The sequence below is a fragment of the Agelaius phoeniceus genome, chromosome 19 (genome assembly GCF_051311805.1).
Source record: "Agelaius phoeniceus isolate bAgePho1 chromosome 19, bAgePho1.hap1, whole genome shotgun sequence".
Classification (NCBI taxonomy): domain Eukaryota; kingdom Metazoa; phylum Chordata; class Aves; order Passeriformes; family Icteridae; genus Agelaius; species Agelaius phoeniceus.
The window spans coordinates 13,475,515-13,502,843 of NC_135283.1; the positions used below are offsets into that span (position 1 = coordinate 13,475,515).

Consider the following 27,329-nt stretch of genomic DNA (forward strand, 5'->3'; position numbering starts at 1 on the left):
AACCTGCTCCTCCCTTGGGAAGTTTACTTGGAAAAGCATCCCAAACAACTCCCTAATCTCCCTATCAATCAGAGCAAAGCTGATCTCCTCCAGCAGGAAATCCCCACCAGCTACCTGCTCCTCTCCTGCCACACTGCAGCTGTTCCCAGGCCGCCCTGCCCCTCTGCTCAGGCGACAGCAGTATCAGTTCAGCAGTCAGAAACATCCCCAAAACCTATCCAGGACAGCTGTACCTCACCACCAGACTGTGGCTTCACTCGTGTTTCCCCAGTCTGCCCCCTCCACTCAGATCTTCAACAGCCAGGAGATCACATGGGCTTCCCCCTCATGCCCTGCTTCTCTAAAACTCAGTAAATCAGCTCAAATCTTTGGGAAGGGGAGAGGGAAGTCAAAGTGTTTGTGGAAATGGAGCCTGGCCACAAATAGCTTCTCAGCTGCATCCCAGCTTTGAGTCTGAGCACTCTCCTAGAAGCCCTGTGCAGAAGCCACCCCAGGAAGGACAGTGATCCTGCCACAGCTCACTGGCCAGCAATGTGCAGACACCAAGGACTCGCCTGCCCCACGTTACCCCTCTTGTTGAGGTGAGCCGTGAGCACAACACAAGTTCTGACCACAGGATCCAATTCCAGAGCTAAATCCCATCAGTGTTCTCCTAAGCCTGGACGAGTCTCCCTCACGTTAATTCTCTGACAGGTTTGCTGCACAAGAAGAGTGCAGCGTTTTTCCTCTCCAGATAATGAGCTAGCCTGGCACTGGCTGCTGAGCAGGAGCTGCCTGTGCTGCCCCCACGCCTCGGGGCAGGCCCCACTGCATCAGCCAGCCATTCCTGTCTCCAAAAACAGCAGCACCTTTGCCTGTGCACCAGAACCCTTCTGGAGAATTCAGAGAGATTCCAACTCACTCTCTCAGTCGAGTTTAGGGAAAACGACAACAGTGTGAAATGACAGCACATGGCAAAGGCACCAGCACACCACAGCGCCGCACGAGAGCTCGGGGAGAGAGCGCCCAACACCAGGGGACACCACAGAAACTAGCCAGGTCAAGAATAAGTCACTTTTGGTACAATTGCAAAAAGATATCAAACAGGACTTGCCTCTTTTTTTGTCTTTTTCTAAGTTTTATAAATAAAGTCTGATAACTCTTTATAAAAACTAACCTCAGAGCCACAAACAGTTTGCGGGAGGTTCATGAGAAACTTTAAAATTATTTATTTATTAACTTTTAACTAGCAAAGTCTCTGAGAATATTTCCCACTCATATGGTCAAATATTCTCGCCTTCTCAGGTAAAAAAGCTGACTATAAATACGCTCTCTCTTCTGTCCAATTTTAAACTTAGATAATTTAATAATTCTTAAAACGATGTTTCTCTCTTTAAATAAAGGGCTATTTAACCACATAAACTGGTTGTGTAAACCATCACACTAGAGACACTTGATACCCTCGAAACACGGGAACAACTAGTGATTTTGGTCTTGTTCAGTGCAACACATTAGGCACAAAACCGGCCTGCAGTCCACACAGTCCCGCTGCTGCCTCCTTCCTTCCTTCCCTCCTTCCTTCCCTGCGGGGGCTCAGGACACGGCAGCGCCGTCCCCCAGCACTGCCAGCTCACACAGCCAACGGCACGGCCTGAGGGACACCCACGGCTAGGGCACAGAGGCACACCTAGAAAGGAATAAAACCTAGGACACAGAACACCCCAACTGTAACTACAGGTACCAAAGGAGACAAAAGCAGCAGGTTCAGGCGCTGAGATGCACCACCTGGAAGAGTCATGAAATAAAGCCTTTGGAAGTGACCGAAAATTAGGGTTCCCAGCCCCCAGGAAGAAAGCTTTCCTCGGGCCACTCCTCCACCCTTCTCTCAGCCACGCTGCACAGATTTTCTTTGGGTAGAAAACCAAAATCTCACAGCCTGTCCCCAGGGCACCCGAGGGCTACAGACTGCTGGGTGGGAAGCTCTGTCTGCACAGGACAAGGGATGCATCACCACTGCTCATACCAATCTGGACACAACAAAATAAACTGGAGCGATCAGCAGGCCAGTCCTGGGCCAAGTCAAAGGAACCCGGACCCATGTGGCGAGGGCTTGTGCTTTGGGGATTCCAGGCTGGTTTTGTGCCTAACTGCCCTGCACAGACAAGCTCAGGCAACGCTCGCTTCACTAAGACCGGGCGTCCGTTTTGGATTTCACTATTGTGATGACACTGGTGGTAGCCACCTTGCCAGGGACGAGGGGCCCCATACTGGAGGCGAGAGGCCCCCGTGCAGGGGTCACGGGGCTCCGGGCCACGGTTCTGGCGAAGTTCTGGAGGGCCTCGTATTTGGAGCGGAGAGCATCAAGTTCCATTTTCATGCTGGCGTTCTCTGAGGCCAGCTTCTCCACTTCTTGCTGCAGCTCTGCCTTCTGCTTCTCCAGTTCCTCCTTCTGGGTGACGCGCTTCACCCTGCAGCTGGCCGCGTAGCCCCGGTTCTTCAGCGTGCGCCGGCGCTGCTTCAGCTGGATGATCTCCTCCTTGGACAGGCCCCGCAGGTGCTGGTTCAGCTCTCGCACAGACATGGTCACCAGCTCCTCGTCTGTCAAGCTGGTCCCATTCTCGCCTGGCTCCCTTTTCACCTGGGGCAGAGGCAGCACACACTTGTGAAGCCTGAGGTGATACCCGCGCCCATCCCCGCGCCCGTTCCTCCCCCGCCACGTTACCTTCAAGGCCTTGTTTCCTTTGTTGGGGGTCGTCATAACACGACAGCCTTGGCAGCTGGGTTCTGCAAGGGGAAAGAAGGTCAAATTAGCACCTGGGACACAGCAGAGCCCACGGCATTCCTCTGGCAGGGTCCAGCAGCAATGCCCCGAGGTGCTCCACATCCTGGCCCCTGCCATGGCAGACGATCAACAAGCAGCCAGCTGGGCTGGACTCACAATGAGCAGAGTGTCCCTAAGCAGAACCTGCTGCCCTTACACACCTCTGCTCCCATGGAGACTCTGTGGCAATGCTGCTTTTGTTTATGGTGGGGGAAATTAAAGAGCTAGGAGGAGTCAGAACACATGGAAGTCACATTTTAAAAATAGCCTTGCAAGCAGCAGGCAGGGTCCAGAGCATGGCTGCTCCAGGCCAGTCATGCTGACTCAGCAGGCTGGCACTCTGCACCGCTCGCTCCCGGCCTCGTCCTTGTCACTGCCAAGCAGGGCAGCTCACCTCAACACGCCCTTCCAACAGGTGCTCAAGCACACTCAGGAGCTCCCCACTCCTACCAGACTCCAGATGCTGCCAAGGATTGCTCAGTAAGACATAACCCTGAGCAACGGTACGCTGGAATTCCATCACAAATTTGGGCTGATGCCTCAGCAGCCTTCACCTCTCCCAGTCATGCAAAACTGACCCCAGTTGTAGGTCTTTTCTGTGAGAAGGTACCTGTCAATCCCTGGCATGCCAGAGCCCAGAAACACCTTCTTCCTCCTTATCTTAAGAGCCAAGGTGTGCTCACAAGAAAACAAAGATTTAAGGTGCTGAAAACCAGAGCAGAGCAGACTCCTTCCCCACCATGGAAAACAAGATTTCAGAATTGCTTAAGAGCAATTTCCAGGCCTGCTTTACACAGACTTATTCCCAGGCACCTGCTTCCTTCCCCACGGACCTCCTCCCCTCAGGGTTTTCAGACTGCTACTGCGCTGCCCAAGGAATTGATCCACACAGATACTCCCTGACAGACATGGCTGTGCCTCAAACAGCCCAAACTGCACTCCCCTCTCAGCCCAGACTGCACCCACGCAGCCCTGGCCAGCATTCCTGTGCAGCCTCCAGGTGCCTCTGCCCCTTTCATCTTGCAGGTGTTAAACAACAACTTTGTTTGCCCCTGCCTTTCTCCCAGCAGGACTCATGTCCAGTTACAGACCAGAAGCAAATGCACGCATCAGCAAACAGGGCTTAGTGCTCTTCAGCAGCTGTGGCACAGGCTCCCTCCAGTGCATCTACGACCTACGGGAGGTGAACAGGACCAGCAGTCCCCAGGACACCAGCAGAGATATTCCTGAAGCCTGCAGCCTGCCAGGAGCCAGGCTATTTATATATACCTAGAGGACAATGCTCCTTCCAACAAGATGTCTGCTGCCCCCAACCACACTGGCATAGCCAGGGTCATCTGCTGCCCAAGGAAGGCAGCTGCAGTGAGGCAGGACAGGCAGCATGCAAGCAACTGCTGCACAAAGTCAATTCTTCCCTCCTTCCCAGACTGCTGTTTATTTCTTCTGTTCCTACCTGGTAAACAACATGTCTGCTGGGAAAAGGGAGAGGAAAGGGACTAGCTGGAGAGACCAATGTGCCTGCCCCTGCAGCACTTCTGTGCCCCATCCTCCTGCAAGTGGAAGGAGTCATAGGGCAGGTCTGGGCAGTGGGACACAGGAATTTGCCTGCCCTGTGGCACTAAAGAATTTACAGCTGCTTGGCAAGCACACAGGCTGCCTTCATTACAGCAGACCCAAAATGAAACAAACAGGGCACACGCATGCTGCATCAGGCAGGGCACTGGGAAGATGCTCCTGAGCAGGCTGGGGAACTGCTGGCAGAGCTGCACACAGCAGAGGCAGCTGCTCATTCAATCCTGCCTCTGCACACTCTAACACAACACCTCCCAGGCAGGAGCCTCTCTCAACAGCCATCAGACCTGCCACAGGAGTGTCCCCAAAAACCTGGTGATCCCACCTCTCCAAGGAGCAGCAGTCAGTAGAATGGAAAGAACAACCCAAAGAGTTTCCTGGGTCCCGTTTTAACTGGGCTGTTTGGCAGCTCACATAGAGGACACCCAGAGAATGGGTGACATAGCAGAGACCAAACTTCGCCTTACTCTCCAGACTGCTGATGGATCAGCTTTTGATAGCTTCCTGAAGAAAGATCACACTGAAAAGTGCCAAACACTGTGGCTGCAATGAAGAAACTGCAGCCTCGACACATTTCCCCAGAGCTCAAAAGGCCTGAACTCAGCACAAGCACAGCCAATTCTCCCCTCAGCTCAGCAGCAGCACATGGGAGCTGACAGCAGCACGCATGATCCAGCATGGGCCCTTCTCCAGGCTCCTGGTGCAGAACCTGCCCCGAGCCCCGTGTAAACACGGTGATGTCCCTGCTCCAGCGGGCAGAGCAAGGGCTGTGCTCCCCAGGGCTCCAGCAGGCACAGGAGCGTGGTCTGTCAGCAGTGACGGGCACACCGCACAGGAACACTCTCTCCCAGCGTGGATTTCATACTCTGTTTATTTGCTTGCTGGCAACTTGCCTCACACAGTCTCATCCAATGACTCCCCAAATTACCTGTGTAGCCAAGACAGTGCCGCCTGTGTTCCCCACCCTGGGGTCCCCGATGATGTCATCCAACCCTGAGCACTTCACAGCAATTTTTTCCTCAAGGAATCTGCCCACCCAGGTGGTTTTAGCTCTGCTCACACTGCTAAAGCAAAGGGCCGGCTCCGAGAGACTCCCTCCCGCCCTTGGCAGTGCCCTCCCCCGACCGCAGAGCTCACACACCCCGGACAGCCGGAGCCGTGCCCGGCACAGGCGGACGCGGCCCCTCGGTGCGGGTCAGACACCGCAGTCCCGGGGGAGCCCGCTCCGCTCGGGGACCCCGCAGCGCCCAGCACCGGGCAGCCCCTGCGGAGCGGCACCTCCGCCCGCACGGCTGCAGCCACCCGAGGGCACGGTACCGACTGCGGGCAGCGGGGCTGTGCCTGCCTCTGCTCTGGGCACCGGGCGAGCGCCCCGATGGCTCCTCAGCCTCCCGGCCCTCCCGTCCTCGGGAGAAGAATGACAGACCGCGGCGGGGGGCGGCCGGAGGGACGGGGAACCAGGAGGCCCCGCCGGGGCCGGGTCGCGGCCGTACCGGCGGAGCCGGAGCGTCCCGAGGTGCGGCGGGGTTGAGCGGGGCGGGCTCGGCCCGAGGGCAGCCGGGCTGCAACACGATCGGGGCGCTCGGCAGACGCGGGAGGGAGGGGCCGGGTGCCCGCGCTGCCCGGGGTGGAGCCGGGAGCGGCGGGCGGGGCGGGGCAGGCCCCGGGCCCCGCGCACCTGTTGCTCGCCCGCCGAGCGGGGCCGGGCGGGGCGGGGCGGGGGCCGGGCGGGCGCGACCCCAACGCCCCGCCGTGAATCAGCGATGGCGGCCCCGTCAGGCACCTGCCGACCCCGCGGCGGCCCCGGCCACCATCCCGGGGCCCGCCGTGCCCGCCCCGCCCCGGCCCGCCCCCGGGGACCGGCCCGCCCCGCCCCGGCCGGTGCCAGGGCCGCGCCCGCCCTCGCTGCCGGTGGCGCTCACCTCCTGCCGGGGCCGCCGGGCCGGGCCGGGCCGGGCGGGGCGGGGAGGCCGCGCTGGGAGGGACCGGGACTCACGAGCCGCCGCCGCCGCCGCCGCTGCCGCCGCTCACGGAGTCGTCACGTGATATTTGGGTCACGTGGCTCCATTCATGAAGCGCCCGGCGCAACCGCCCCGGGCCTTAAGGGGGCCGCGCTCCGCTCCGGGGCACCGGGGAACGCCCGGCACGGCCCGGCCCGGCCCCCGGCGAGCGCTGCCGCTCCACCGAAGTACGGGGTCGGCCGCGGATCAGCTCCCGCCGTCTCTGGCAGCAGCCGCGGCCGCCCGCCGGTGTTCCCGGGGCACACCGCGCGTTTCACAGCGCGCAGTCCCTCGGGCCGGGGCTCTCGCTCCAGGTGTGTTCCCAGCCCTTTTGCTAGGAATTCAGGCCCATGACACCGACACTGGTTCGCACCGTTTGCTGCCTTGCCACAGGCAAAGCAGGCGGGACAAGATGAGCGTAGCAGAGCAGGGCGAGGGGAAGCAGAAGGTGCAGCAGTGAAAGTGGGGTTAAGAGAGGGGACAGGAGGGTTAGGACAGGGGTCAAGGAGAAGCCGTGCCCCGAGGAGCAGCAGGGCCTTGGGCGCGGATCCAGCAGCAGCAGCGCCGCTCTCTGCTCTGTGCGCAGGGGATGTGAGCGCCAGCCTTGCAGGGCTCCGGTAGCCCCTGGTGGGTTCCCATCTGCTGTGGTTACAGTTACGGGTCTATAACCATCTAGGAAGTTCATCTGTAGCTCTGTCTCTCTGGGAGGATCCAGGGGCATCCCCAACATCTCCCTGCAGAGGGGTTCAAGCTCAGGCATCCATTCATTCCGCATCCCACTTTTGCAGCCAAGTGGGAACTCTTTCCACAACACTCCCTTGCATTTTGCATCACCCTCTGCTACAGCTGCTGCAAGCCACAAGCCTGCTACAGGGGACACCAGCATGCTGACTGAGCGTTTTTCCATGGACAAAAGAGGAATAACACAGAGAACACTAACAGTTGTGGCTTAGGAATGGTATTCCCTGTATTAGCGTTCCCACTGAAATACTCAAAACCACATGCTGCCCACTCACTGCCCTCTTGTCCCTCTCCCTCTGTGGTGGGCTGGAGAGGAGAACTGGAGGCACAAAAGGTAGAGAACATGGTTTGCTACAAGAACAATTTACTGGAAGCAGTAATGAGATAAGAAAACAAATAATAACAGCAACAATATTAAGAAGAGTGTAGAAGAGAGGTGAAGGATTCCCACATGATTGCTCACCACGTGTAACATGATGCTGCTCCCACTGCTCACTTGATGCACCCAGCCACGGGACCCCTTTTCCCCACCCCTCTTCAGCACCTCTCCCCTGCTGCAAACCGTCCCCTCCCCTTTGTATAGAATAACCAGGGTCCTGGCCGTGCCATTCCTGGCTACTGCAAAGATTAACCCTGTCCTGGCTGTAGCCAGGACACTGACATTCAGCACTGCCAGAACGCAACAGTCTGGTCAGTTCTTCTTGGTCTTGCTGGTGAACAGACTGACTTTGCTAGCAGATGCCACAGACAGAGAAGGAGACTCCAGTTTCACCTTGTCCAGCAATGTTTTCTTTATGGCTGCCGGGGAAATCTTCTCCTGGTCTGCCAAATGCTGCAGCTCCCTACAGTGGGGTAGTGGGAGAGGAAGACATAGAAAACATAAGATGGGGAGGGTGGGGGGGCAAGTCTTGCAAGCTCTTCAGCTCCTAGTTGCCCACCTTGTCCGGATGCAGGAAGCCTCCACAGCGTTGATGAGGAGAGAGCGAAAGCCACCACTCTCCAGGAAGTGCAGGGCATGGATGGTGGCTCCCCCGGGCGAGCAGACGTTGTCCTTCAGCTGACCCGGATGCTGCTCAGATTCTAACAGCATCTTGGCAGCTCCCTGTAGCAAGGGAAACACCTGCCAGAGCCTGACTGAGGAACCACTGTCATACCCTCCTGTTCTCCACTGCAAGAACAGCACCAACACTCACAACAGGCACACCTGGGCTCCTGCAGGCTGCCAAAACACTTTTCAGAGCTGATGAGGCCTCAAAGCAGCAGAGTTTCCCAGGCCCCAGCTCCCACCTCACCAGCAGATTGCTGCAGACACTTCCTACAGCCCCTCACCAGGAACTGTGTGCATTCCAACCAAACACATTCCTTAAAGCAGATTCTGCCAGAGCACCACGACCATCTCAAACTGTGAGGTGCAGATTCCCCTGCAAGGAGCAGGCGCAGGCTCAGATGTGTTGTGCAGTAGGTAATACTGACCAGCAGAGCCTGTGCTCCCAGCCGAACCGCCAGCCTGCGGGGAAGGCCCATCTTCACTCCTCCGTCTGCAAGAGCATCCAGGGCAGTGAATGCCTGAGAACAGAGGGAAAGAAGGGCACTGAAGGACTGGTAAGGCTTAGGGAAGAGAGAATCCAGGGCTTCAGGACTGTTCTGTGACTCCTGTCACTCACAGACTTGACAAAAGCCTCCCCCTTTCCTTCATGGATGCCATGCCAGGCTTCCCTCCCACCACTTCCAGCTCAGGAGTGGGGGGAATGGGAGAAATTCAGCTTCTGATCATGCAAACTACGGGCCCAAGCTTTGCAACATGGACATGCAGGCACTGCACACTGGCTATGGACTTCAGACTCATCTGACTCTTAAAAAATTTTCCTGCTGTCCCAACTGGACACCTGGAATACACGTTCCATTGCAAATATGGGTGATAGGGAAAAAAAAAATACAAGCTGAAGTTGCACAGACTTTATGGCAGGCAAAGCCAACTGCTCTCCCTAAGATGGCACTAGCTGAGGAAACAGCAGCACATACATACGCAGGGCCACTGCCACTGAGCCCCGTTACAGCATCGATGAGGTCCTCTTCCACCTCGGTGCAGAAGCCCACGCTGGCCATCAGCTGCTCCAAAAGCTTCCCATCTTCCACATCCGCATGAGTGCCAGTGGCATAGACTGTAGCACCTTCTCGGACTATCACAGGGGTGTTGGTCATGCACCTGATCACTTTTGGTGTGGGGCAGAAGGTAGAGAGTTTCTTAGGGCAGAAAATCATGGAAGATAGAAAGTAAGAAAAAAAGAAAGAAGGGAGAAAAATGAGCTTTAGTGCATATGTTTCATCAATGGGTTGTTCAGGAAAGGACCCCCCCAGGGGCAAGAACAATACAAGCAGAAGGAAAAGAGAGACCTGTGTATCTCAAATGTCCTGCTTTGAGCCACAGCAGCCCATCCGTGAATGTGAAGCCTTGCTCAGTACCAGCAAAGCAGGAGCTGGGCAAAGCCGGGTTGGAAACAGTATCCCAAAGGCCTCAATCCCACATCAACCCACAGATCTCCAAAACAGCTCCTGCAGACACCTAGCATAAAATCTGCAGAAATTCAGGGGAGATGACCCACTGCTGTTAAAATAAACGTGACTGGACAGCACCTCATGTGAGAGAAGAGCTGGATGAAGCCTCTAACAGCATTTGCCGATGAACACGGGCAAAGGTGACCAAAACCAAGTTGGCTGCTGCTGTGTGACTTTAGTCCTGAGTAGCACAAGTAGCACAAGTGCGTGGCATGGGCTCCTCGGGGTCAGAGGAGCGGAGCCAGCCCGGCTGGCCGTGCCCGGTCCCCGCTCACCTTCTCGATGGAGCTGATGGTGACTCCGGCCGCGCAGGACACCACGATGTGCCGGGGCTCGATGTCGGGGCCCACCTCCTCCAGGATGAAGGGGATGATGGGTGGCTTTACGGCCAGGAAGAGGACATCGCTGCTCTTCACCGTGTCCTTGTTGCTCACCGTGAAGTTCACTCCTATTTTCTGCACCGGTTCGGGGAGAAACGGGACCGCTCAGGCCCGGGATGGCCGGGAGGGGAGCGCCGCCGCCCGGTGCCCGCTACCCGGCCGCACTCACCCGCAGCCCGCTGACGGTGGGCAGGTCAGTGTCCGGGGAGCTCGCCGTGATCTTGTGCGCAGCCAGGACCCCTGCGAACGACCCCGCGTGTCAGCCCGAGGGCCCGGCACGCCCGCCCCGAGCCCGCCCGCCCCCACGGAGGCAGGCCGAGCTGCCCCGCGCGCACCTGCCGCGGTGAAGCCGCGGGCCAGGGCGAAGGCGAGCTGCCCCGCGCCGATGAAGCCCACGCTCATCCCGCTGCCCCCGGCCCGGCCCGGCCCCGCCGCCGTACACGTGGCCGCGCGCGCACGGAGGCGAGGCCGCGCGGCGGGACGGGGGCGCGCAGCCAATCGGCGGGCAGGGGGGCGGGGCAGCGCTAGCGTTCCGCCACTCAGCGGGCGGGGGCGGGGCCAGCGGCGCGGCGCTCGCCAGCGATTGGTGCAACCGGCGCCCGGTGTTGCATCATTCACCGCCCGCGGCGCCGCCCCGCGCCGGCCCTGCCGCCGGGCGGCGCCCTGCTCCCGCCAGAGCCCCCGGACCGGACCGGGCCGGGCTGAGCTGTGCAGAGCCCGGACCGGAGTGAAGTGTTCCTGTAAAACCCAAGCAGCCAGCAGTGATTTTTTTCCTAACTATCATCTTACCTCGCTAGTTTTTGTCTTTGGTTTTTTTGTTGGGGTTTTTTTTTTTTTTTTTACTTCTTCATTGACAGAAATAAAGCTCAGTGTTTTTTTCTGCTGATAAATGTTCCTAAACGCTGATCTTTTGTGAGTACTGAACCCTGGGCTTCCAAAAAAGAAGGGAAAAACCCAGTCCAAACCCATTAACAATTCCGACTTTAACCTACCCATGCTGGAATCCTCTGGGTGCTGTCTAGATTGGCTGCAGCCACAAGTCCATAATTAATGAACACACATAAATCCTAACATTAGTTTACCAAAACAGGTTGGGAATGGTTGATGACTGGAGCAACCAGGTTCATGGGGAGCTACTTGATCATCATCTGTTAATTAAGGGGAGAGATGCTCTCTGGAAATGAAGGAGGTCTGGAGAACTGAATCATGACAGAGCTGGTTGGTAAATCCTGATGAGTAGATATCAGATGTTCTCTGTTCTGGATTGGGCAATCTCATAGTTTCCAATGGTTGGGGAATGTTTTAACCACTGAAGCATGAGGTTTTGATTTTTTTTTTTATTTTTTTTTCCTCCTAAAAGAGAGGATTGTTGTCCACACAATCTTTTTTTGCCATTTTGACCATGTTCACATTTTTTACTCAGTCTTTGGCTGGCAGATGAGAAAGCTAAATCTGAACACACTGTTCTTGGCAATGACTTGTGTATCCACTCCTCCAGTCAGTGGGATCATGGTTTCCATGTTAAATTCTCTTTCTCCTTATTGTGAAGACACTCCATTTTGCCCTTATTGTTTCCCAAGCACCAGTTCCTCTCTGGCCCTTTGACCCTGGCTGGGTGTAAGTTGCATCAACCCATGGCATTGTCAGTTTTACCACGCTTCTGCTCTTGCTCCTGCAGGAACCCAGGAGTGCCTGGCTCAGCCACAGCTGCCAGCCAAGGAGCTGCTGCTGCTGCCTGAGCGCCGGTGGTGCCATCCTGGGGATGGGCACCCCCTGCCTGGGCTCTTGCCTCCGCTGGCCCCGGCCCCCTGAGCCACACCAGGACGGGGCTTTCCTCAAGCAACGTTCCTGGCCCCACTGGGCTGGGTTTTATAACAAAAGCCGTGGTCCTTCCAGGCACCTGTTTGGTTTTTAGTAATCTGAAATAACAACAACCAAAAAAAAAAGTAATTTTCAAGTATTACATGGCTTAATTTGTCCATATTGATGGGTTTAACAGGAATACATCATAAACGCTCAAGGTCCCTTTGTACGCAGTGGCTCCTGTAAATTAACTCCTCCAACACAAGGGGATTTCCTTTCCCAAGTCAGCCTTTTGTTCTTGTACAACCCATAATTTGTTTGGGTGGCAAGAAATAAAGCTCCTGGTTTATATCTATGGCAGATATCCGTGGGTCTTGCCCTGACAGCCTCCTCTTGGACTACATCTTCCAGATTTCCTGCCCTTCAGGAACTGGGACTCACAGAAGAGAAAACCCCCTTGGCAGGCTGTTCCTCTGTGCTGGATCCCAATTCTTGTCCCATGTCCTGGCTGATGCTCCCCACTGCTAAGGCCTGGTCCTTGCTCAGAATTATTCAACATCGCCTGTCCCAACAAGTTTTCCCTTTGCTTTTCAAACCCCACACAAAGCACTGATGAAAAGTAAGTCTGCTTCTTTATTCCTGAGTCATTCTGCTGCAGAGAATCCCCTCAGAGGTCTTGCTGTGTTGTGTCTGTTGTATTTTTGGTTCTGTGTTCAGGCTTTGTAAACCAGAATAAAGTGAGCTCTGCCTTCATGCAGAAAGTGTCTACTGCAATGAGTGTGGAGAGCAGGATGACAGCACACAGATCTCAGGAGATGTAAGCATACATCTGCCATTCAGCTTTATTTTGTTTTGGTTAAAAAATAAATCTTGCTTCTGACAGGGAGCTACTGGAGATTTTAATCAAAGCGCTCAAGTCTGCACGTGCTGCACAAGCACTTGGACACTCTGGCTTCTCCCGGCGACAAATGAGGATTCCTTGGGGCCTGAAATCTGAGCTGAGAAGTGTGGAACTTTAAAGAGGGTGTTTTGTCAGGGGTGGGGCTGGGAAGTTGGGCTCCCCAGTGAAGCAGAGTGCTCAGGAATCCCGAGCTCCTCCGGTACCATGCGCAAGTTCTGCCCTGTCCCGTCCTGCCCGTGCCCCCTCCCGCCCGACTGGGTCCCTTCTCCAGCACCGTGAGATCAATCACTCCCTGCCTCCCCTTTGCCATGCCCCAGAATTTATCTTCAAGCCTCCAGAAAAACCCCTTGACCCCAGGGTAAAGAAATGGTGGCCCATGGATCAAGACAAGAGCATGTGCCAAGGTATTTTTCTGTGCTGCTCAAGCGAGGATGAGGATGACAGTTCACACTCGGCCACTTTGCAGGATGGCTCTGCTCTGCACCCTGATCCTCAGCAGTAGAGCCCCGACCTTACAAATTTTCATTTCTGTAGTGACTCAGTGTTTGCTAAATAGGAGTATTACATTAAATAGGCCTCCTCCAAGGTGTGCACTTGAGGATATTCCTTTTCTGTGCTAGACAGCAAAGCAGAGGAAAGGAAATGACTGGCAACCTTCAAAATACTGTTTTGGCTATGATGTTCTTCTCAGAAACACCCAGACTGGAACTGCCCACACTTGCAGGCATTCCACATCTCCCAACACAGTCCAAACTAACCCAAACTCCGAGGGATTGATTTTCACCTACTGAACTGGTGTTCCTTCATGCAGCTTTTAACTTTTCCACTTCCCAAGCAGTCACTTGGTTACTGTTAGGCGCTGGTTAACAGTTTCAAAATCCTGTATGTCTTTCCTAACGTTTGGCTCAGTAACCCGATAGCCTCCAGCCCCACTGCTGTGGCTACAAGCACTCCTGCTGTCTGCAGATGCCCGTGGAGCTGTGCCATTCCTTGTGCTGGCCTGGGCAGGTGAGGCAGAACCATGGGGGAGTTGGGCTGCGCGGTGCCAGCTGCAGCCCACCTGCTCCAGGTCATTCATTCCTTCGTGTAGTCAGTCCTCACTTGAAGTTTGGCCGATGGTGGTGTGTGCATGCCTGCCCAGCGCCTCTCTGCCCTGTCCCTCTGCACCTGCAGGGGTTGGCACACGGAGGGGCCTCCACGGAGGCCGAGCCACGGTTCAGATGTGTGAGACAAAGCGGATGCGCTGGGAGTACGCCAGGTCCAGGACATAGAGCAGCAGGTTGACATAGGTGAAGATGGCAATCACCAGCTGGCTGTCCCAGGGGCACTTGCCCTTGGCACAGAGGCCGGGCCGTCGTGGGGAGCCGTACTTGCTGTCAAAGCAGAACACTGGCCAGATGACCGCAGCACTCGCATAGAGCAGCACTGCCCCAAAGGTGTAGATGACCACAGAACGCTCAAAAGGGAACCACAGCAAGGCAGTCTTACCTGTGACACTGAAGGCCACCACCACCACCGTCACCACAAAGCAAAAGCTGTAGACAGCCACACACCACTGCGTCGCCACGTATTTACTGTACTGGCTGTCGTTCACCAGCGCCCCAAAGATGATGCAGGCCACGAAGGCCTGGACGATTTTCAAGAGGCCAGAGACGGTGGCCATGTAGCTGGTGACCTGTCCCGGCTTGGCCCTGGTTAGGAACACCTCAGAGGCGTAGGTGATGAACAGCAGGCCCGCAAAGACGCTGGCGGCGATGCGGAAATCCCGGACCTGGCAGCCGATGGGGTAACAGCCCACCTGCACGAAGTAGAGCGGGTAGATCACCGCCGCTGTCACCGACATGAGCGTGGCCAGCATAGCAAAAGCCGCCGTGAAGTTTCCCCAGGAGAGGCTCAGGCAGCTGTGCAGGCGTGTGAACTCGCAGGCGATGATGAACACGGTGACGGCGAAGCAGAAGGTCCAGACGAACATGCAGAAGGTGCCGTAGGCGGCACTGAACCCCCCTTGGTGGGCGACCAGGCTGAAGGTGGCGCAGCCGAAGGTCATCTGCAGCAGCCGGGCTATTCCCACCGGGGACGTCACGGCGGCCGTGTTCAGATACGGCCCTCCCGTGCTCTCCATCATCCTGCCGGTCCAGCGGACAAGGCGCTCCGAGCCTCCCCAAAGGTCCTTCCTGCCTCAGTCACACCTGGTGCCGGCTCGGCCGCAGCCCCGCCGGAGCCTCTGGCCGCAGCGGGAGCCGCCTCTGACGCTGCATCTCTGGCAGCTCTGCACAGACCTGCGGCTGCAGGGAGCGGAGCCCGGCTCTGCCCACTGCCTGCACGCTCCGGGCGCCGCCGCTCGCCCTCCGCTCCCTCAGCTCCGAGACCTGCCCCAGGGCTGTCCCCCGGCTGCCTCCTTTCCCACAGGATGGTGCTTTCCCCCGGAGCCTGACATTTATTCCATTTTAGCTCCGCAGCTGTAGCTTTCTGCTGCACCGTTCACAGGAACCTGGAGTATAAATAGGGGCTTTATTAATAGTTCTGGAATGAGTCCTGCCCCCACTCAGCTGTTGGGAGCGGGTGTTATTTAACACTGAAGCTGCGAGCTCCATCAAAGGCTCTTGATTATCCTTGTGCTGTTCTTGTAGGAGCTCTGGGGTCACTGGAATGCTGCTGCTCTCCCTGCCTGTGGCAGGGGGCTGTGATCCACGAGAGCTCAGTCCTGCAGACCCAAGAGCCCCTGAGTGGGGGCACAAGCCCAGAGGCAGCACAAGCCCTATAAAAGAAGGGATTTAGGCCAGAGGCTGAAAAAAAGCTGACTCACTTTGCTGCAGTTGATCTGGAGCAGTGATACATTTACCTGCTGTGCTTTGTGTGACAGCTTGTGGCTGTGAAGGTTGACAAGCACCCGTCCTCAACGTTTCCTTAAACCCTTCCCTGTCTCTCTTTTATTTATGGGGGAATCAGTTTTTCTTGTATCTCTGAATGCAGTAACTGAATACAACTGTTTAAAAAAATTTTGCTTTGATATTCTTAGCACTGTTTTGGAACACAGATTTTAATAAATAGTGTAAAACTCTCCCTCCTGTGAGATCAAAGCTTTCACAGTGAGCCATTCCTGGTATACAGTGCCTCCCAGACTTCATCTCTACCCAGAAGTCTCTTAATTATATCTCTAAAAGCCCCAAACAAAATTTCTGATGTAATTTCAGAATGGGAATGCGTGAATGTTTTCACCACAACATAGCAGAAAAATTCCTCCCTTACCCCAGAGCAGCATTGCTGACTCCTCACCTGCAGTACTCATCCCAGTATGGAAGCAGCAAAACTTCCCTGCTGGAATGGCTCACATGAGAACAGTACATTGTTTTGGCTGTAATGATAAAATGTGCCTACCTTCAGCTTTGTCACCATCTTGTAACCTCAGTATCTCTTTCATTCATCTCAAGTCCCTTCCATTTTCCTTTGAGAGGCCTCTGGTGCTAAAAGTACAAAAGCCTGCATTCATTTGGGGTGGAAGCTGCACAATTAACATCACAATAACCAGGAAATGCAGCAGGAGGGCTGAGGCACTTCAGGTGAAGACGTTCTCATACCGAAATCTTGCCCTACTTGACTGTCTATTAATCCTTCACCTCCAGCTGTTTTCAGGGTCTCTTTGGCAGGGGGTCGCTTTCTGCCCTGTGGCACTTTCAGGTGCATCCCCTCCCTCTGCCGGGGACAGGGACACTCCATGGCCCACCTGGGGACAGTCAGTGACACCGGGGCTCAAGGCAGAGCTGCTCAGCTTCTGCTTCCCATGGGAAGTGGAGCCCCTCTGGAGAGCCCCCAGCACCAGGTGGTGCTGGCAGAGGGCAAAGGTCTCCGAAATCAGAACTCACACTGTGGGGCAGCACAGCTCACAGAGCACAGCCACCGTCCCCTCAGAAATAAAGAGCCTGATCCAGTCAAAAGATCACAAACACATGGCACTGAAGACTTCCAGTCTTGCCCTTTTGTCACTGGCTTCTGCACAGCAGAAAACAGATGAAAAGCGTAATCAGGACAATTCTACTTTTATACCCAAGTCATTAAAACATAAAAGATATCAGTAATCTCCAAACTGATCACAGGCAAACTCCACTGATGTTTTCCTGCTTTTCAGTTTCACTGGGAGCACCAACCCTTTTCTCTTTAGTTTTTCTTTATCTTCAGTCTGTGTTAATCCCATCATGCACAGCAGGACAGCTGATTGTGGTGATCTGTGTGTGGTCCTGCCAGGCTTTTCCTGAGCTCCAAGAAGAGGAACCAAAGGGCTACAGTTTGGTTCATTTTTTGGGTTTGCTTAGCCAAAACAAGAGATCACACGCAGGTGAGGCAGGAGCCGTGCACACACAGGTGAGGCAGGAGCCATGCAGCAGCAGTGCAGGCACACACAGGTGAGGCAGGAGCCATGCAGCAGCCATGCAGCAGCAGTGCAGGCACACACAGGTGAGGCAGCAGCCATGCAGCAGCCATGCAGCAGCCGTGCAGGCACACACAGGTGAGGCAGCAGCCGTGCACACACAGGTGAGGCAGGAGCCGTGCACAGCAGTGCAGGCACACACAGATGAGGCTGTGCAGCAGTGCAGGCACACACAGGTGAGGCAGGAGCCATGCAGCAGCCATGCAGCAGCAGTGCAGGCACACACAGGTGAGGCAGCAGCCATGCAGCAGCCATGCAGCAGCCGTGCAGGCACACACAGGTGAGGCAGCAGCCGTGCAGGCACACACAGGTGAGGCAGCAGCCGTGCAGCAGCCGCGCAGCAGTCGTGCAGGCACACACAGGTGAGGCAGCAGCCATGCAGCAGCCGTGCAGCAGCCGTGCAGGCACACACAGGTGAGGCAGGAGCCGTGCACAGCAGTGCAGGCACACACAGGTGAGGCAGCAGCCATGCAGCAGCCGTGCAGCAGCCGTGCAGCTGCTGCTGGGGCAGGGCTCCCTTGCCCTGCCCTGCCCTGCAGGCTGAGGCTCTGCTGCAGCCCCCGCTGCTCCCAGCCCAGGAATGGCTCCTCTCCAGCCTCAGCCCTGCATTCTGCATCCCTCCCTTGTTCTCCTCCCGCTGCCATCAAAGGGGATTCTCCCTGCTGTGGTGGGTGTGTTCCCAAATTGTTAGAAGAGAAATATGTTGGTGCTTGTCTTGTGTTCTCTGCCCTTTCTGCTCCAAATGCTTCTGATGCTCGGATCAAACATTTCCCTCACTGGGAGAGAGGCCTTTGCAGCAAAGCCAGATCTCCCTCCACCTTACAGTGCAATGCCCTGGACTACCTGGGGAATCATAGTGAAAGTCTGCAAACATCAGGTGCTGGGTGAAAGTCTCTGTACTAAACCTTATATTACAACCTCTTCATCAGAGAAACAATGAAACATCAAGAAACAAAGGCACACTGCAAGGGGAACACAGAAATCTAATTAATACAAAACTTTAACACCACCCTTAGCCCTCTCCCAGGCACAAGTGACCATCAGGATAACCCATCCAAATGAGCAGCATATACAACTTTACAAAGATACAGGTATGGTTCTCTGGTCAGCCCTTATAAATAGCGTTTTACATATTAAAATAAATATGTCCATGTTGCCAAAGTAGCAAGAGGTTTCTTCATTATTTAAAAAAAAATATGTTACAATATCCTTTATATTTCTTGCTTAGTTTAAAAAAGTAATTAAAAAGTCATTTTATAAAATAATATGAATAAATTGAGTACAAGAGTGTCCATCCCTAGCACGTGTCCTGGGTCTGTGTACTGTGATTCAGCATGAGATGCTAACCTCCAGGAAGTAATGCAATCATTCCTTCACTCCTAGTTGGACAGAAGAAATCCAGTGCTTGCTTTTTTCACCACTTGTAACAAGTCTATGATGTAAAACTGATGGCAAGGGAAGATGTCCCAGATCTGGGGAAGGTTCTCATCGCTGCTATTTATGGCTTTGCTACTCCCTGTTTCTGATTGCCTTGTGTAGCACAGGAAGAGGATGTGACCAGCTGAAACTCAGCCCTAGAGTTTGGAGGGAGGGAACAAGTTCCAGCCAAACAATGTAAGCAAGAAATTGCTGCTTGCCTTTTTTTTTTTTCTTTTTTTTTCTTGACACACCATAAGCGTGCAAGATATGGGAGCATGTGAGTGCACAGGTGTGAGTGTGCCATGGGTATGAGCATGCATCTGCCTGCAGGAACATTAGGGAGAAGATCAGAAAGTTTGGGAGAAGGGCTGAGAGTCTCTCTCCTCCTGATCTAATCTCTGCCCCTCTGACCTTTCTAGTTACCACTGCTGAGCATCCCCAGGAGTTTACTCGGCTCCAGGCCCTGCTGCTGTGCCATCTTCTGAACATCAAAACCCATGTGCATGAGGAACTGGATCACATTCATCTCCTGCCCTGTGAACTGGTCCCTGATTGTGGGGCACGAGGGGTTGCAGTGAGGCCATGGGCAGCTGTCAATCAGGTGAATTGGGCAGCCTTTCAGAGGAGCCTTCCCATTCTTGTTGCTCTCGTGGAGGCTCCGATCCCAGCAGTGCAGGGCACGGGGCAATGATGTCCCCTTCACCTGGATGTCAGTCCAATGACTGCAAAGACAAACAGTGCAGATCACATCAGAGGGGTCAGGCTGCCAGGACAGGGTCATTCCCACCCCTGTTCACCTCTGCAGGATCTGCACAAGCACTTACTTGCGTGTGATGATCTCGTGGGACAAACAGGCAGGAGCAAAGCTTGCACTAAAGGAAAACAGAAACATGGGTTATGTCTTGAAGGACAAAGTAAGTCCTGCTGAATTGAACCTTCCAGACTAGGGAAAGAGTGGAATTTCACACAAAAATGAAAAAGGCAAGATTCTTGATGTAGATGAACTAATAGTTACCACATTTACAGCTCTCCTTTTTCAGCAGAGATCTGAGAACACAAGGAACTAGATAAGAACATCATTTAGAAACAAATACGCCAGGTTTTTCTCAATGAAACACTTACGTCACATCCTTCAAGGTGTTTCTCAGCTCTCTACCTAAATTCTGGATGTAGAGCCACTGTCCTTCCTGAACAGGCTGGCCAGTGAGGTGCACATTGTCTACAGTAAGCTGGGCCTCATCGAACAGCCACTGGACAACAAAGACTGGACCTGGAAAGACAAAAAGTTTTGAAAAGGGAATGCTCCAAGTTAGTTACAAATACAGAGGGAACCCTAAACCATTTGATCTCTCTCCTTTGGTACTTACATCGAAGAGTCGGGTAAATCTTATATCCAAAAAAGCAATTCCATTCCTCTCCCTCTTTAAACTGCAGCTTACAGCGTTCGGGAACAACGCCATTCCAGTATCTAGAGGAGAAAGCAATAAAAGAATGGGAGGCACAGGGCAACCCTAACAATGCATCCTCTCCAGATCATAGTTCCTGTTCTGACTAGAATTTCAACTGATAGAACAGCTTTCTTGGCAGCACTGTCCCATCAACACATTTTAGAGCATCTGTAACTGTACACATTCTTTTGAACATTTAGACTTTATTGCCTTTTCCAATAAAATCATTGTAAACACACTGATGTAGACAATAACTATTCCTTAAGTATCAAAACGAAGGAACACAGCGAAGGAGAACATTTTTTCCACACTCTAACCACTCACAGCAGTGCACTTGAGAGCACCTGACTGTACCTTATTCCTCTCCTGATGGCCTCTGTTGGAGCACACGTTATGGTATCGATGCAGTCGGTCCTGCGGTACTGTTTGTTATCCAGGAACCATCCAGAGTCTGCCAAGCCTCGCACCTGAATCCCTTGGTAACCCATCTGCTCCAGCTGCTCTGCCACCCGATCCACGTTCAGGAGCACTCCTGTCCCTCCAGCACTGCAACAGCAACACCAGCACTGCAGTCACCAGGGGCACAGGGTGCTACAGACCTTGCTGGCAGACACACCTTCCTCAGCAGTGACGTGCTGCAAACACCTGCATCTGCCACAGCAGAGACACCCAACCATTCACCACCAACCTGGGAGACACCACACTATTTCCTTGCTTTGCAACACTCAGAAATAAAGCCAGTGCTGAGTAATAATCTGCAAGCTCAGAAACAAAGTCCAGTTGTTACTCTCTTTCCTGGGAAATACATGTGCTCTCTATCATTTCCAAGTGGGTTGGCTGCTCAAAAATGAAAAGAATCTGAAGTGAGACGAATTCACTCTTAGCAACTTCTCTATTACACCCTGAGTAATACACTGGGTGTAGCAGAGCTTTATGCAACACAGGATGATCCAGAGCACCTGTGCGAGGCAAATTTGGTTTTTATTTTGGTGTCCTGAATCAATTCACAGGTGTGTGTCTCAGGATATGGGCCAACAGGAACCAGAATTCTTGGTGCAGACATGAGAAAACTGACCAGAGATACAGGGTTTGCTGTTAGTGTTACTGTACTCCTAGGAGAAATGTTTCAGGAGCTGCTGGACCTTGTCCCTTAACAGCTTCCTACTGTGGAAACCTTCTGTCTTCCCGAAACAGAATCCTGTGGATACCTACCTGCTCCCTGCTAGCAGCAAGACTTTCGCAGTGCTCAGGCCTTTTCCCACCAGCTCCTTTATAACCTCCTGTATGATCAGGGCTCCCATGAAGGCATATTCATCTGGAAGACAGCTCAGTGTCAACAAAATTGCTTCCTGTCCAGGCCCAGACTTCTATTTCCTCTCTGAAAATGCTTAAGAACTTTGCAAAAGGATTAGAAACCTAAACTCGGGCTCATTTTATCCACCGATATGAAGTACACCTAACAAGAGATCTGCTCCCACCTTGTACAAGATGTGCTGCCCTGAAAGAGAACCATGTGAACTCAATTACACAAGTACCTTCCTATGACTGTGCTTAGAAATGAGCAACTTTGGAAAAGGAAAACAAGAAGGAAGATGCTGCAGAAACAAACACAGACCTTCCTACCACCTGGAATCTCAGTTCCAACTTACTGCTTCCCCTTCTTGCCAGTTCATCAAGCCAATTCAGAGAAGCAATGGTTCACAAGATGTTACATGTACAGAGACACTGCTTCCATCCATGGCTGCTGATGTGTAACTGCTCCACAGCAACAGTGCCAAGGAGCTGGGATGGAGTGGAAAGGTCCCTCCCTTACTGTGACACCACTGGAATGACAGTGGATGGCAAAGCAGCCTGCTTTAATATGAACGATGCTGTTTCCCAAAGAAACCTGCAGACAGCTTCAGCTTGACACACAACGGCTCCTGCCTAAGGCCAAATATCTTCCTGATTAAAGTCTGACACTAAATTCCCAGTCCTGCCTCTCAGGTCAGCCGTGCTAAGTTACATGCAACAGTCCATGGTCCAATTAATTTGCTACGTGCTGGAACCTGGAGATTCATCTAAAAGGAATTCTGGTCTTCTAATCCTTGCATACTGCATCAGTGTAACATCTCTTCAAGCAGTGGCTCTGAACTATGTCAAAACAGCCTGAGCTAAAGAGATCAGGATGTTTTATCTGGAAGTAGCTTGATATTCTTTCCTGCCCTTCAGCAAGAAAAAGCCTGTTTCTCGTCCGCGTGGTTTCACAGAAGTCTGGCCACATCCTTTAATGTGTGATGTCTGGGGCAGCAAGGGCCCATCAGCAACACTCACTTTTCTCAGACTTGGAAGAGGCACCGCTCCAAACATCACTTGAGCAATATGGGATGAATCTGTAAGAGAGAGCTGTGTGAGTCCTGCTGTGCCTCTGACACGCACAACAGGGTGAGGATGCGGTCACTTAACTGGAAGAAAAATAAATCCTGGGGAAAAGGGAAGGGGAAAAGGGAAGGGGAAAAGGGAAAAGTTTCTGTCCAGTTTGACAACTTACCTTCCTGCACACCAAGTGACAATCGTAATTTTCTTGAATTTTCTCCTGAACACTAATAGTTTTACTGAGTTAAATCAATAAATAACATGTATTTTATCAATCTAATTGAATCACTAAGCTCAGGGGACAGAACGATGGAGCGTGACTTTGCTCTCAGCTATTCTGCCAACACAGTGGATGGCCTGTCACAGGGCAACTCTCTATGCTTCAGTTTTTCACACGAAAAATGAGAAGACTCTAGTCAGTGCAGTGTAAATGCTGACTGCAACCACTGGAGGTTTTTGCAGGAATTAACTTCACATGTCTCTGTTTTGCAGAAGACAAATTAACATCCCTTCTGTATAGATGCATATATAAACTGGTGTCTCTCATTTCTCTTCTTTGAACTAGGAGAGCTGCTCCACATTCTTCTCAAATTGTCAGATGTGTAACACGCTATCAGCCCAGCACTCACGATGGATTCACCACTGCAGCTGTTTGAGAAGGCTCTCTAAGCTATCCCCAGTTTTTCTTCATTAGATTACCCCACAACTCCAAGGAGATTGAACCTGAGTTTCTCGACTTTGTCACCTTTAAGTGTTAGAGAGCTGAAGTAAATGAGGAATCACACAATTTCCTTTTCCAAGTATTAGTCTTAACCTGTCTCTGCAGCACTCTTGCTAGCCTAAAAGGCAGGAGATGCTGTTTAAGTATAAAGCTATTTCCCTCCGTTGTCCCTCCTTACACCATGTTTGCATTCCACCAGTGGGGATTTTCTTCTGGCTGAGAGGAGAGGATCCCAGTTCCTGCAGATGGGCAGAAAGAAACAAAAAACATACAGATGACAGTCTGTGATTTCAGAGGAATCGTAGGAGCCTCATGCAAGACCTCTGACCACACAGAAAACAAACATCCATGATGAAAAACATCGGCAAGGGAAGTGGAAGGAACATTTCTAAATTTGCCCTTAGGCAGATTTAACACTCAGAATTTGATTCATGCTACAGATGAAACCCGTCTAGAAGCTTCTTGCAGCACAGAAAAGACCTGTGATGCCTATTTAAGTACCTCCCCAAAAGACAAATCCTAGCAGGCAAATTCCAATACACTCAGACGATCTGTGTGAGTGACGGACGTTTGGGTGCCCGGGAGGCTGCAGCACGAGAAGAGAGCGAAGAGAGCAGCACTCATTACCGGCGGTACCTGCGCACCCAGAGCCTGCCAGCGCCCGCGGCACGGGATCACCGCGGGGCAGCAACCGGGCACCGTCCGGGGTGGTGACGGGTCCGGGGTGGTGACGGCGGGCGCTGCCTCAGCCCGGTCCCGGTCCCGGTGCCTCGGGGCTGCCCCACGGGGCGGAGGGGGCGACTCACCCACGCGGGTCGCGGGCCACTCCCGGGAGCTCATCAGCCGCCGCATGGTGTCGTAGCGGGTGTCGCAGTTCTCCCTGTTGAAGCAGTACCACCCTCCTGGCGAGGGGACAGGGGTCAGCCGCCCCGCAGGGCCGGGGTCTCGCGGCCGAGGGACGGCGGCCCTCGGGGGCCGGGGCACCGAGGGCAGCCTCGGGTCGCCGCCCCGCTCGTGGCCGCCGTGGCGGAAGTCGGGGGCGCCGGCGCTCACCTTCCAGGAACAGCAGCCAGCGCCGACTGCCTTTGGACTCCTTCAGGTAGTAGCTGCGGGCACAGGCAAGGGGCAGCGCCTCAGCGGGAGCCGGGCCCGGCCGCGCCGCTCCGCTGCCGCTCGAGCCGGGGCCGCCGCCCGGGAGGCGCTCGCTGCACCTGTCGCCGCCGGTGCCGCGCGCCGCCGCGCGGTGGCGCCGCAGCCCTCGGGGCCGGGCCGGGGGAGCGGCGGCGGCGGCGGCGGCGGACGCGCGGGGCAGCCCCGGGGCGCCCGGAGGGGCTGGCGCGGCGCGGGGACTCACCCGGCCGGGCTGCCGTCGTTGCAGGTGACCGAGGCGTTGTGCAGGAGGTGCAGGCGCAGGTCGTGCGGCAGCGCCTGGGCCGAGCAGGGGTACAGCGACTGCGCCAGGCTCTTGACCTGCGCCATGAAGCTGTCCATGTTGCCCTCCACGGCGGTGAAGTCCAGCGGGAAACTCTCGGCTGCCGCCGCCGCCGCCGCCTCGCCGCGCTCGCGGACCGCCGGGCCTCGCCGCCGCCAGCCCTTCCTGCCCTCGCCGCCGGGCCCGGCGTGCAGCAGCCCCAGCAGCAGCAGGAGGTGCACCGCCGCCGTGCCCATCGCCGCCCGCCGCCACCCGCCGTTCGCCGCGGCAGCAGCCAGTCCCCGGCGGCGGGCAGCGCCGCCCGCGCTCCGCCGCGCCCCGCCGCGCCACCCGCGGGGACGGGGGTCGGCGGCGGTGGGCGAAGAGGGCAGCGCCGGCGGCGCGGGCTCGGCGGCGCGGCTGCCGGCACAGGAGCCCGCCGCCCGCTCCCAGGCGGCGAGCATGACAGAGGGGCACGGAGTGCGCGGGGAGCGCGCCGGGGGCGCCGCCAGCCCGGGCGCCGCGTGGGGCAGCAGCCGGCCAGCCCCCGCCCTGCCCTGCCCTCCGCCCCCTCGGAGCGAGGCGGAGGGAGCGGGGGGTCTGCGCCGCACCGCACCGGCACGGTGGGCCGCTCCGTCGGGGCGCGCCCCGCGCTCGACGGCGACGCCATCGCCGCCCCTGCCGGCGCCGGGGCCGCGGCGGTGGCGGCGGCGCCCGACAGCCTCGCCCGCAGGGCGGCGGGGGCCCGGGGCGGCCTCTCCCCGGGGCCGGGGGGGCGGCCGGGCCGCCCGAGCGCGAGACCCCGCACGTGGCAGCCCCCGTGGCGGCGCCCCAGGCCCGCGCCGCGCCCCCCGGCCCGCCCCTCTCCCCCCAGAGCCCCGACGGCAGCTCCTCCCCGGCTCCGCGTCGGCGGCACTGCCCGCCCCGCCCCGGGACGTGCCGCCGCCTCTCCACCGGCGGAGCTCAGCCCCGCGCCCCCCGGGCGCTCCCGTGCGGGATCCCGCACGCCGGCCCGCGATGCCGCGCTCCAGCCTGGCCCCGGCTCCCGCACGGCAGCGAGAAGCGGCCCTGTGGTCCCCGACATCGGCGTCCGGTCTGCTCGGCTTCCGCGGGTGCCCGGGGCCGGCGGCGGGTCGCCCCCGGCCGGAGGATGCTGCAGCCGGGAACGGGAGGGGACGCGGAGGCCCCGGGCGCGCCGGAGCCACGGCGGGCCGGAGGCGGCGGTAACGGCCCCCGCAGCCCCCGGCCGCCGCCGCCCGGGGGTCGGAGTCTCCGCGCCGTAGAGGCTGCGCCCTGTTGCTCCCCACAGCTCCCGAGGTTTACCGCCGGCCGCTCTCCCCCCGGGGCCCGGACGTTTCCAGGAATTGCAAGAAAAATCCTGGAGAAAAAGCCGTGTTGTCACCAGAGTGCTGGTCATCTGGGAGAGGGAGAATTCCCTGGAAATGGCCTTATTGCAGACCTCGGAGTTAAACACCGAGGAAAACCAGAGAAAATACTACGCTTTGAATAATGCGCTCCTCACCAGCCCTCCAGAAAGGAACAGGAGGATTGTCTTTACTGGGAAATATAATCTATCTGGGATCAGAAAAGGTGAAAATAGTATAATCTTAAAATAGCACGTGGAAGTTTTTTTTTTGTCAAGCTGGAATTAGGACTGTCCAACTGCTGCAACTACATTTTTTACCTTACTGAATGTAGGCTCAGCTCTATGTTTCCTACACACGTAGCATGTGGTTTTGGTTTGCTTGCTATGTTGGTTTTTTTATCTTTCAGTTACTCTTACGTACTCTCAGTTCTTGCTCTGTTCTCACTAAGACTTTTACCCTCAAATGTTTTATTTAAGTGCTAATACTGACAGCAGTATCTTTAAAGCCAAGAAAAGCTACTCAATTGACTGTGCACCTCCTCAGGTGCACTATGTTCACTCCTGATAAGTTTTAGGTCCCAGCACATTTCTGCATCGTTGTATCTTTCTCTGCGATGGCCTAAACCTCCCTTGCTCACTGTCCCTGCCAGGTCCCAGCAATGGATCACCGAGGCTACTTATGGCTAGTTATGGCAAGTTAAAGAGCTCGTCAGTCAGCCCGAGCAGAGCTTTATCTGGAACCTGGTCAGTTAGTGCGCAGTCTGAGGCACGGAGTCCTCGGAGTGCTCCAGGATCCCTGGAAACGATGGCATAAACAACTTGGGCACCTCACAGTCCACGAGGTACAGCACGAAACCAGGAGGGGTGAGACTGCTGAGCTGCATCCTTCACAGCAAAGCTGCTGTGCCTCCCGTTGCCAGGCTTGCATTCCTCCTGGTGTCCCTGCTCTTTCTCTCCACCGAGGGCTGAGTTCCTGCACTCTGTAATGCCTTGCTTGGTAACCAGCTGGCGCATTGAGGGCTGACTGATTATGATGCACCAGGGAGGCATCTTCTGGCAGAGAGGAATGCATGTTAAAGTTGCAGATCTTTGTCCTGAGAAGTGAAGCAAAGAAATTCAAGTTTTGTGCGGTTTGGCTTTACTGAGCCCTCTTCAGCTTTCTGACCTCTGGTTCAGGTCACTCAGGGGAGGGTTCGTTCAGAGCACTCTTGCTATCCTTCCAAAGCTCAGGAAAATGTTGTATTACTTTTCATGGCTGAGCAAGGGGCTATGAGGAAGAATGTAAGTCTGTAGGTCTGGTGTAACAGCCTTTCTGATCTCTGAACATTTAAATCTGGTACCGTTCAACTCCTTGACATACTGAACTTGAATGAACATCAAAGTGACACATATTTTAGGGAATTTTATAATAGTTCAGCATGAGAGGTTCA

General features: G+C 55.1%; 4 protein-coding genes across 5 annotated transcripts; all 4 read right to left on the minus strand.

The window, feature by feature from the left end:
* Positions 1–1,192: 1,192 nt before the first annotated feature.
* MAFG (MAF bZIP transcription factor G) lies at positions 1,193–6,450 on the minus strand. Of its 2 annotated transcripts, none has more exons than XM_054644856.2 (3): positions 6,295–6,450; positions 2,702–2,763; positions 1,193–2,617 (listed from the first exon to the last, which is right to left on the minus strand). In XM_054644856.2, exons 2-3 carry the CDS (start codon positions 2,735–2,737, stop codon positions 2,165–2,167), a joined length of 489 nt encoding a protein of 162 aa, XP_054500831.1. In that variant the 5' UTR covers positions 2,738–2,763; positions 6,295–6,450; the 3' UTR covers positions 1,193–2,164. The 2 variants fall into 2 exon arrangements, with proteins under 2 accessions (XP_054500831.1, XP_054500830.1); XM_054644855.2 differs by lacking the exon at positions 6,295–6,450 and adding an exon at positions 5,301–5,910.
* Positions 6,451–7,460: 1,010 nt separating this feature from the next.
* PYCR1 (pyrroline-5-carboxylate reductase 1) lies at positions 7,461–10,541 on the minus strand. The gene is made up of 7 exons (XM_054645183.2): positions 10,385–10,541; positions 10,219–10,289; positions 9,945–10,124; positions 9,136–9,357; positions 8,587–8,679; positions 8,052–8,215; positions 7,461–7,955 (listed from the first exon to the last, which is right to left on the minus strand). Exons 1-7 carry the CDS (start codon positions 10,449–10,451, stop codon positions 7,805–7,807), a joined length of 948 nt encoding a protein of 315 aa, XP_054501158.1. The 5' UTR covers positions 10,452–10,541; the 3' UTR covers positions 7,461–7,804.
* A 2,119-nt stretch (positions 10,542–12,660) lies between these two features.
* Positions 12,661–15,254, minus strand: MYADML2 (myeloid associated differentiation marker like 2). The gene has a single exon (XM_054645277.2). It carries the CDS (start codon positions 14,876–14,878, stop codon positions 13,970–13,972), a length of 909 nt encoding a protein of 302 aa, XP_054501252.2. The 5' UTR covers positions 14,879–15,254; the 3' UTR covers positions 12,661–13,969.
* A 2,888-nt stretch (positions 15,255–18,142) lies between these two features.
* Positions 18,143–25,271, minus strand: NOTUM (notum, palmitoleoyl-protein carboxylesterase). The gene is made up of 11 exons (XM_054645218.2): positions 24,477–25,271; positions 24,176–24,228; positions 23,929–24,024; positions 23,301–23,361; positions 22,360–22,418; positions 21,259–21,361; positions 20,401–20,592; positions 19,966–20,066; positions 19,721–19,868; positions 19,423–19,470; positions 18,143–19,320 (listed from the first exon to the last, which is right to left on the minus strand). The coding sequence occupies exons 1-11, from the start codon at positions 24,995–24,997 to the stop codon at positions 19,014–19,016; spliced, it is 1,689 nt and encodes a 562-aa protein (XP_054501193.2). The 5' UTR covers positions 24,998–25,271; the 3' UTR covers positions 18,143–19,013.
* Between the last annotated feature and the right edge of the window lie 2,058 nt (positions 25,272–27,329).

Excerpts from the sequence above, each read along its gene's own strand:
- NOTUM (XM_054645218.2), bottom strand. The coding sequence starts at position 24,997 with ATGCTCGCCGCCTGGGAGCGGGCGGCGGGCTCCTGTGCCGGCAGCCGC. Across the intron at positions 24,229-24,476 it reads AACGACGGCAGCCCGGCCGG|CTACTACCTGAAGGAGTCCA; the intron begins GTGAGTCCCCGC and ends CTGTGCCCGCAG. Across the intron at positions 19,321-19,422 it reads CACGAGATCATCACACGCAA|TCATTGGACTGACATCCAGG; the intron begins GTAAGTGCTTGT and ends TTGTCTTTGCAG.
- MYADML2 (XM_054645277.2), bottom strand. The coding sequence starts at position 14,878 with ATGATGGAGAGCACGGGAGGGCCGTATCTGAACACGGCCGCCGTGACG.
- PYCR1 (XM_054645183.2), bottom strand. The coding sequence starts at position 10,451 with ATGAGCGTGGGCTTCATCGGCGCGGGGCAGCTCGCCTTCGCCCTGGCC. Across the intron at positions 8,216-8,586 it reads TGGGAGCACAGGCTCTGCTG|GGAGCTGCCAAGATGCTGTT; the intron begins GTCAGTATTACC and ends CCCTTGCTACAG. Across the intron at positions 7,956-8,051 it reads GCTTCCTGCATCCGGACAAG|GGAGCTGCAGCATTTGGCAG; the intron begins GTGGGCAACTAG and ends ACCCCACTGTAG.
- MAFG (XM_054644856.2), bottom strand. The coding sequence starts at position 2,737 with ATGACGACCCCCAACAAAGGAAACAAGGCCTTGAAG. Across the intron at positions 2,618-2,701 it reads AAGGAAACAAGGCCTTGAAG|GTGAAAAGGGAGCCAGGCGA; the intron begins GTAACGTGGCGG and ends CCTCTGCCCCAG.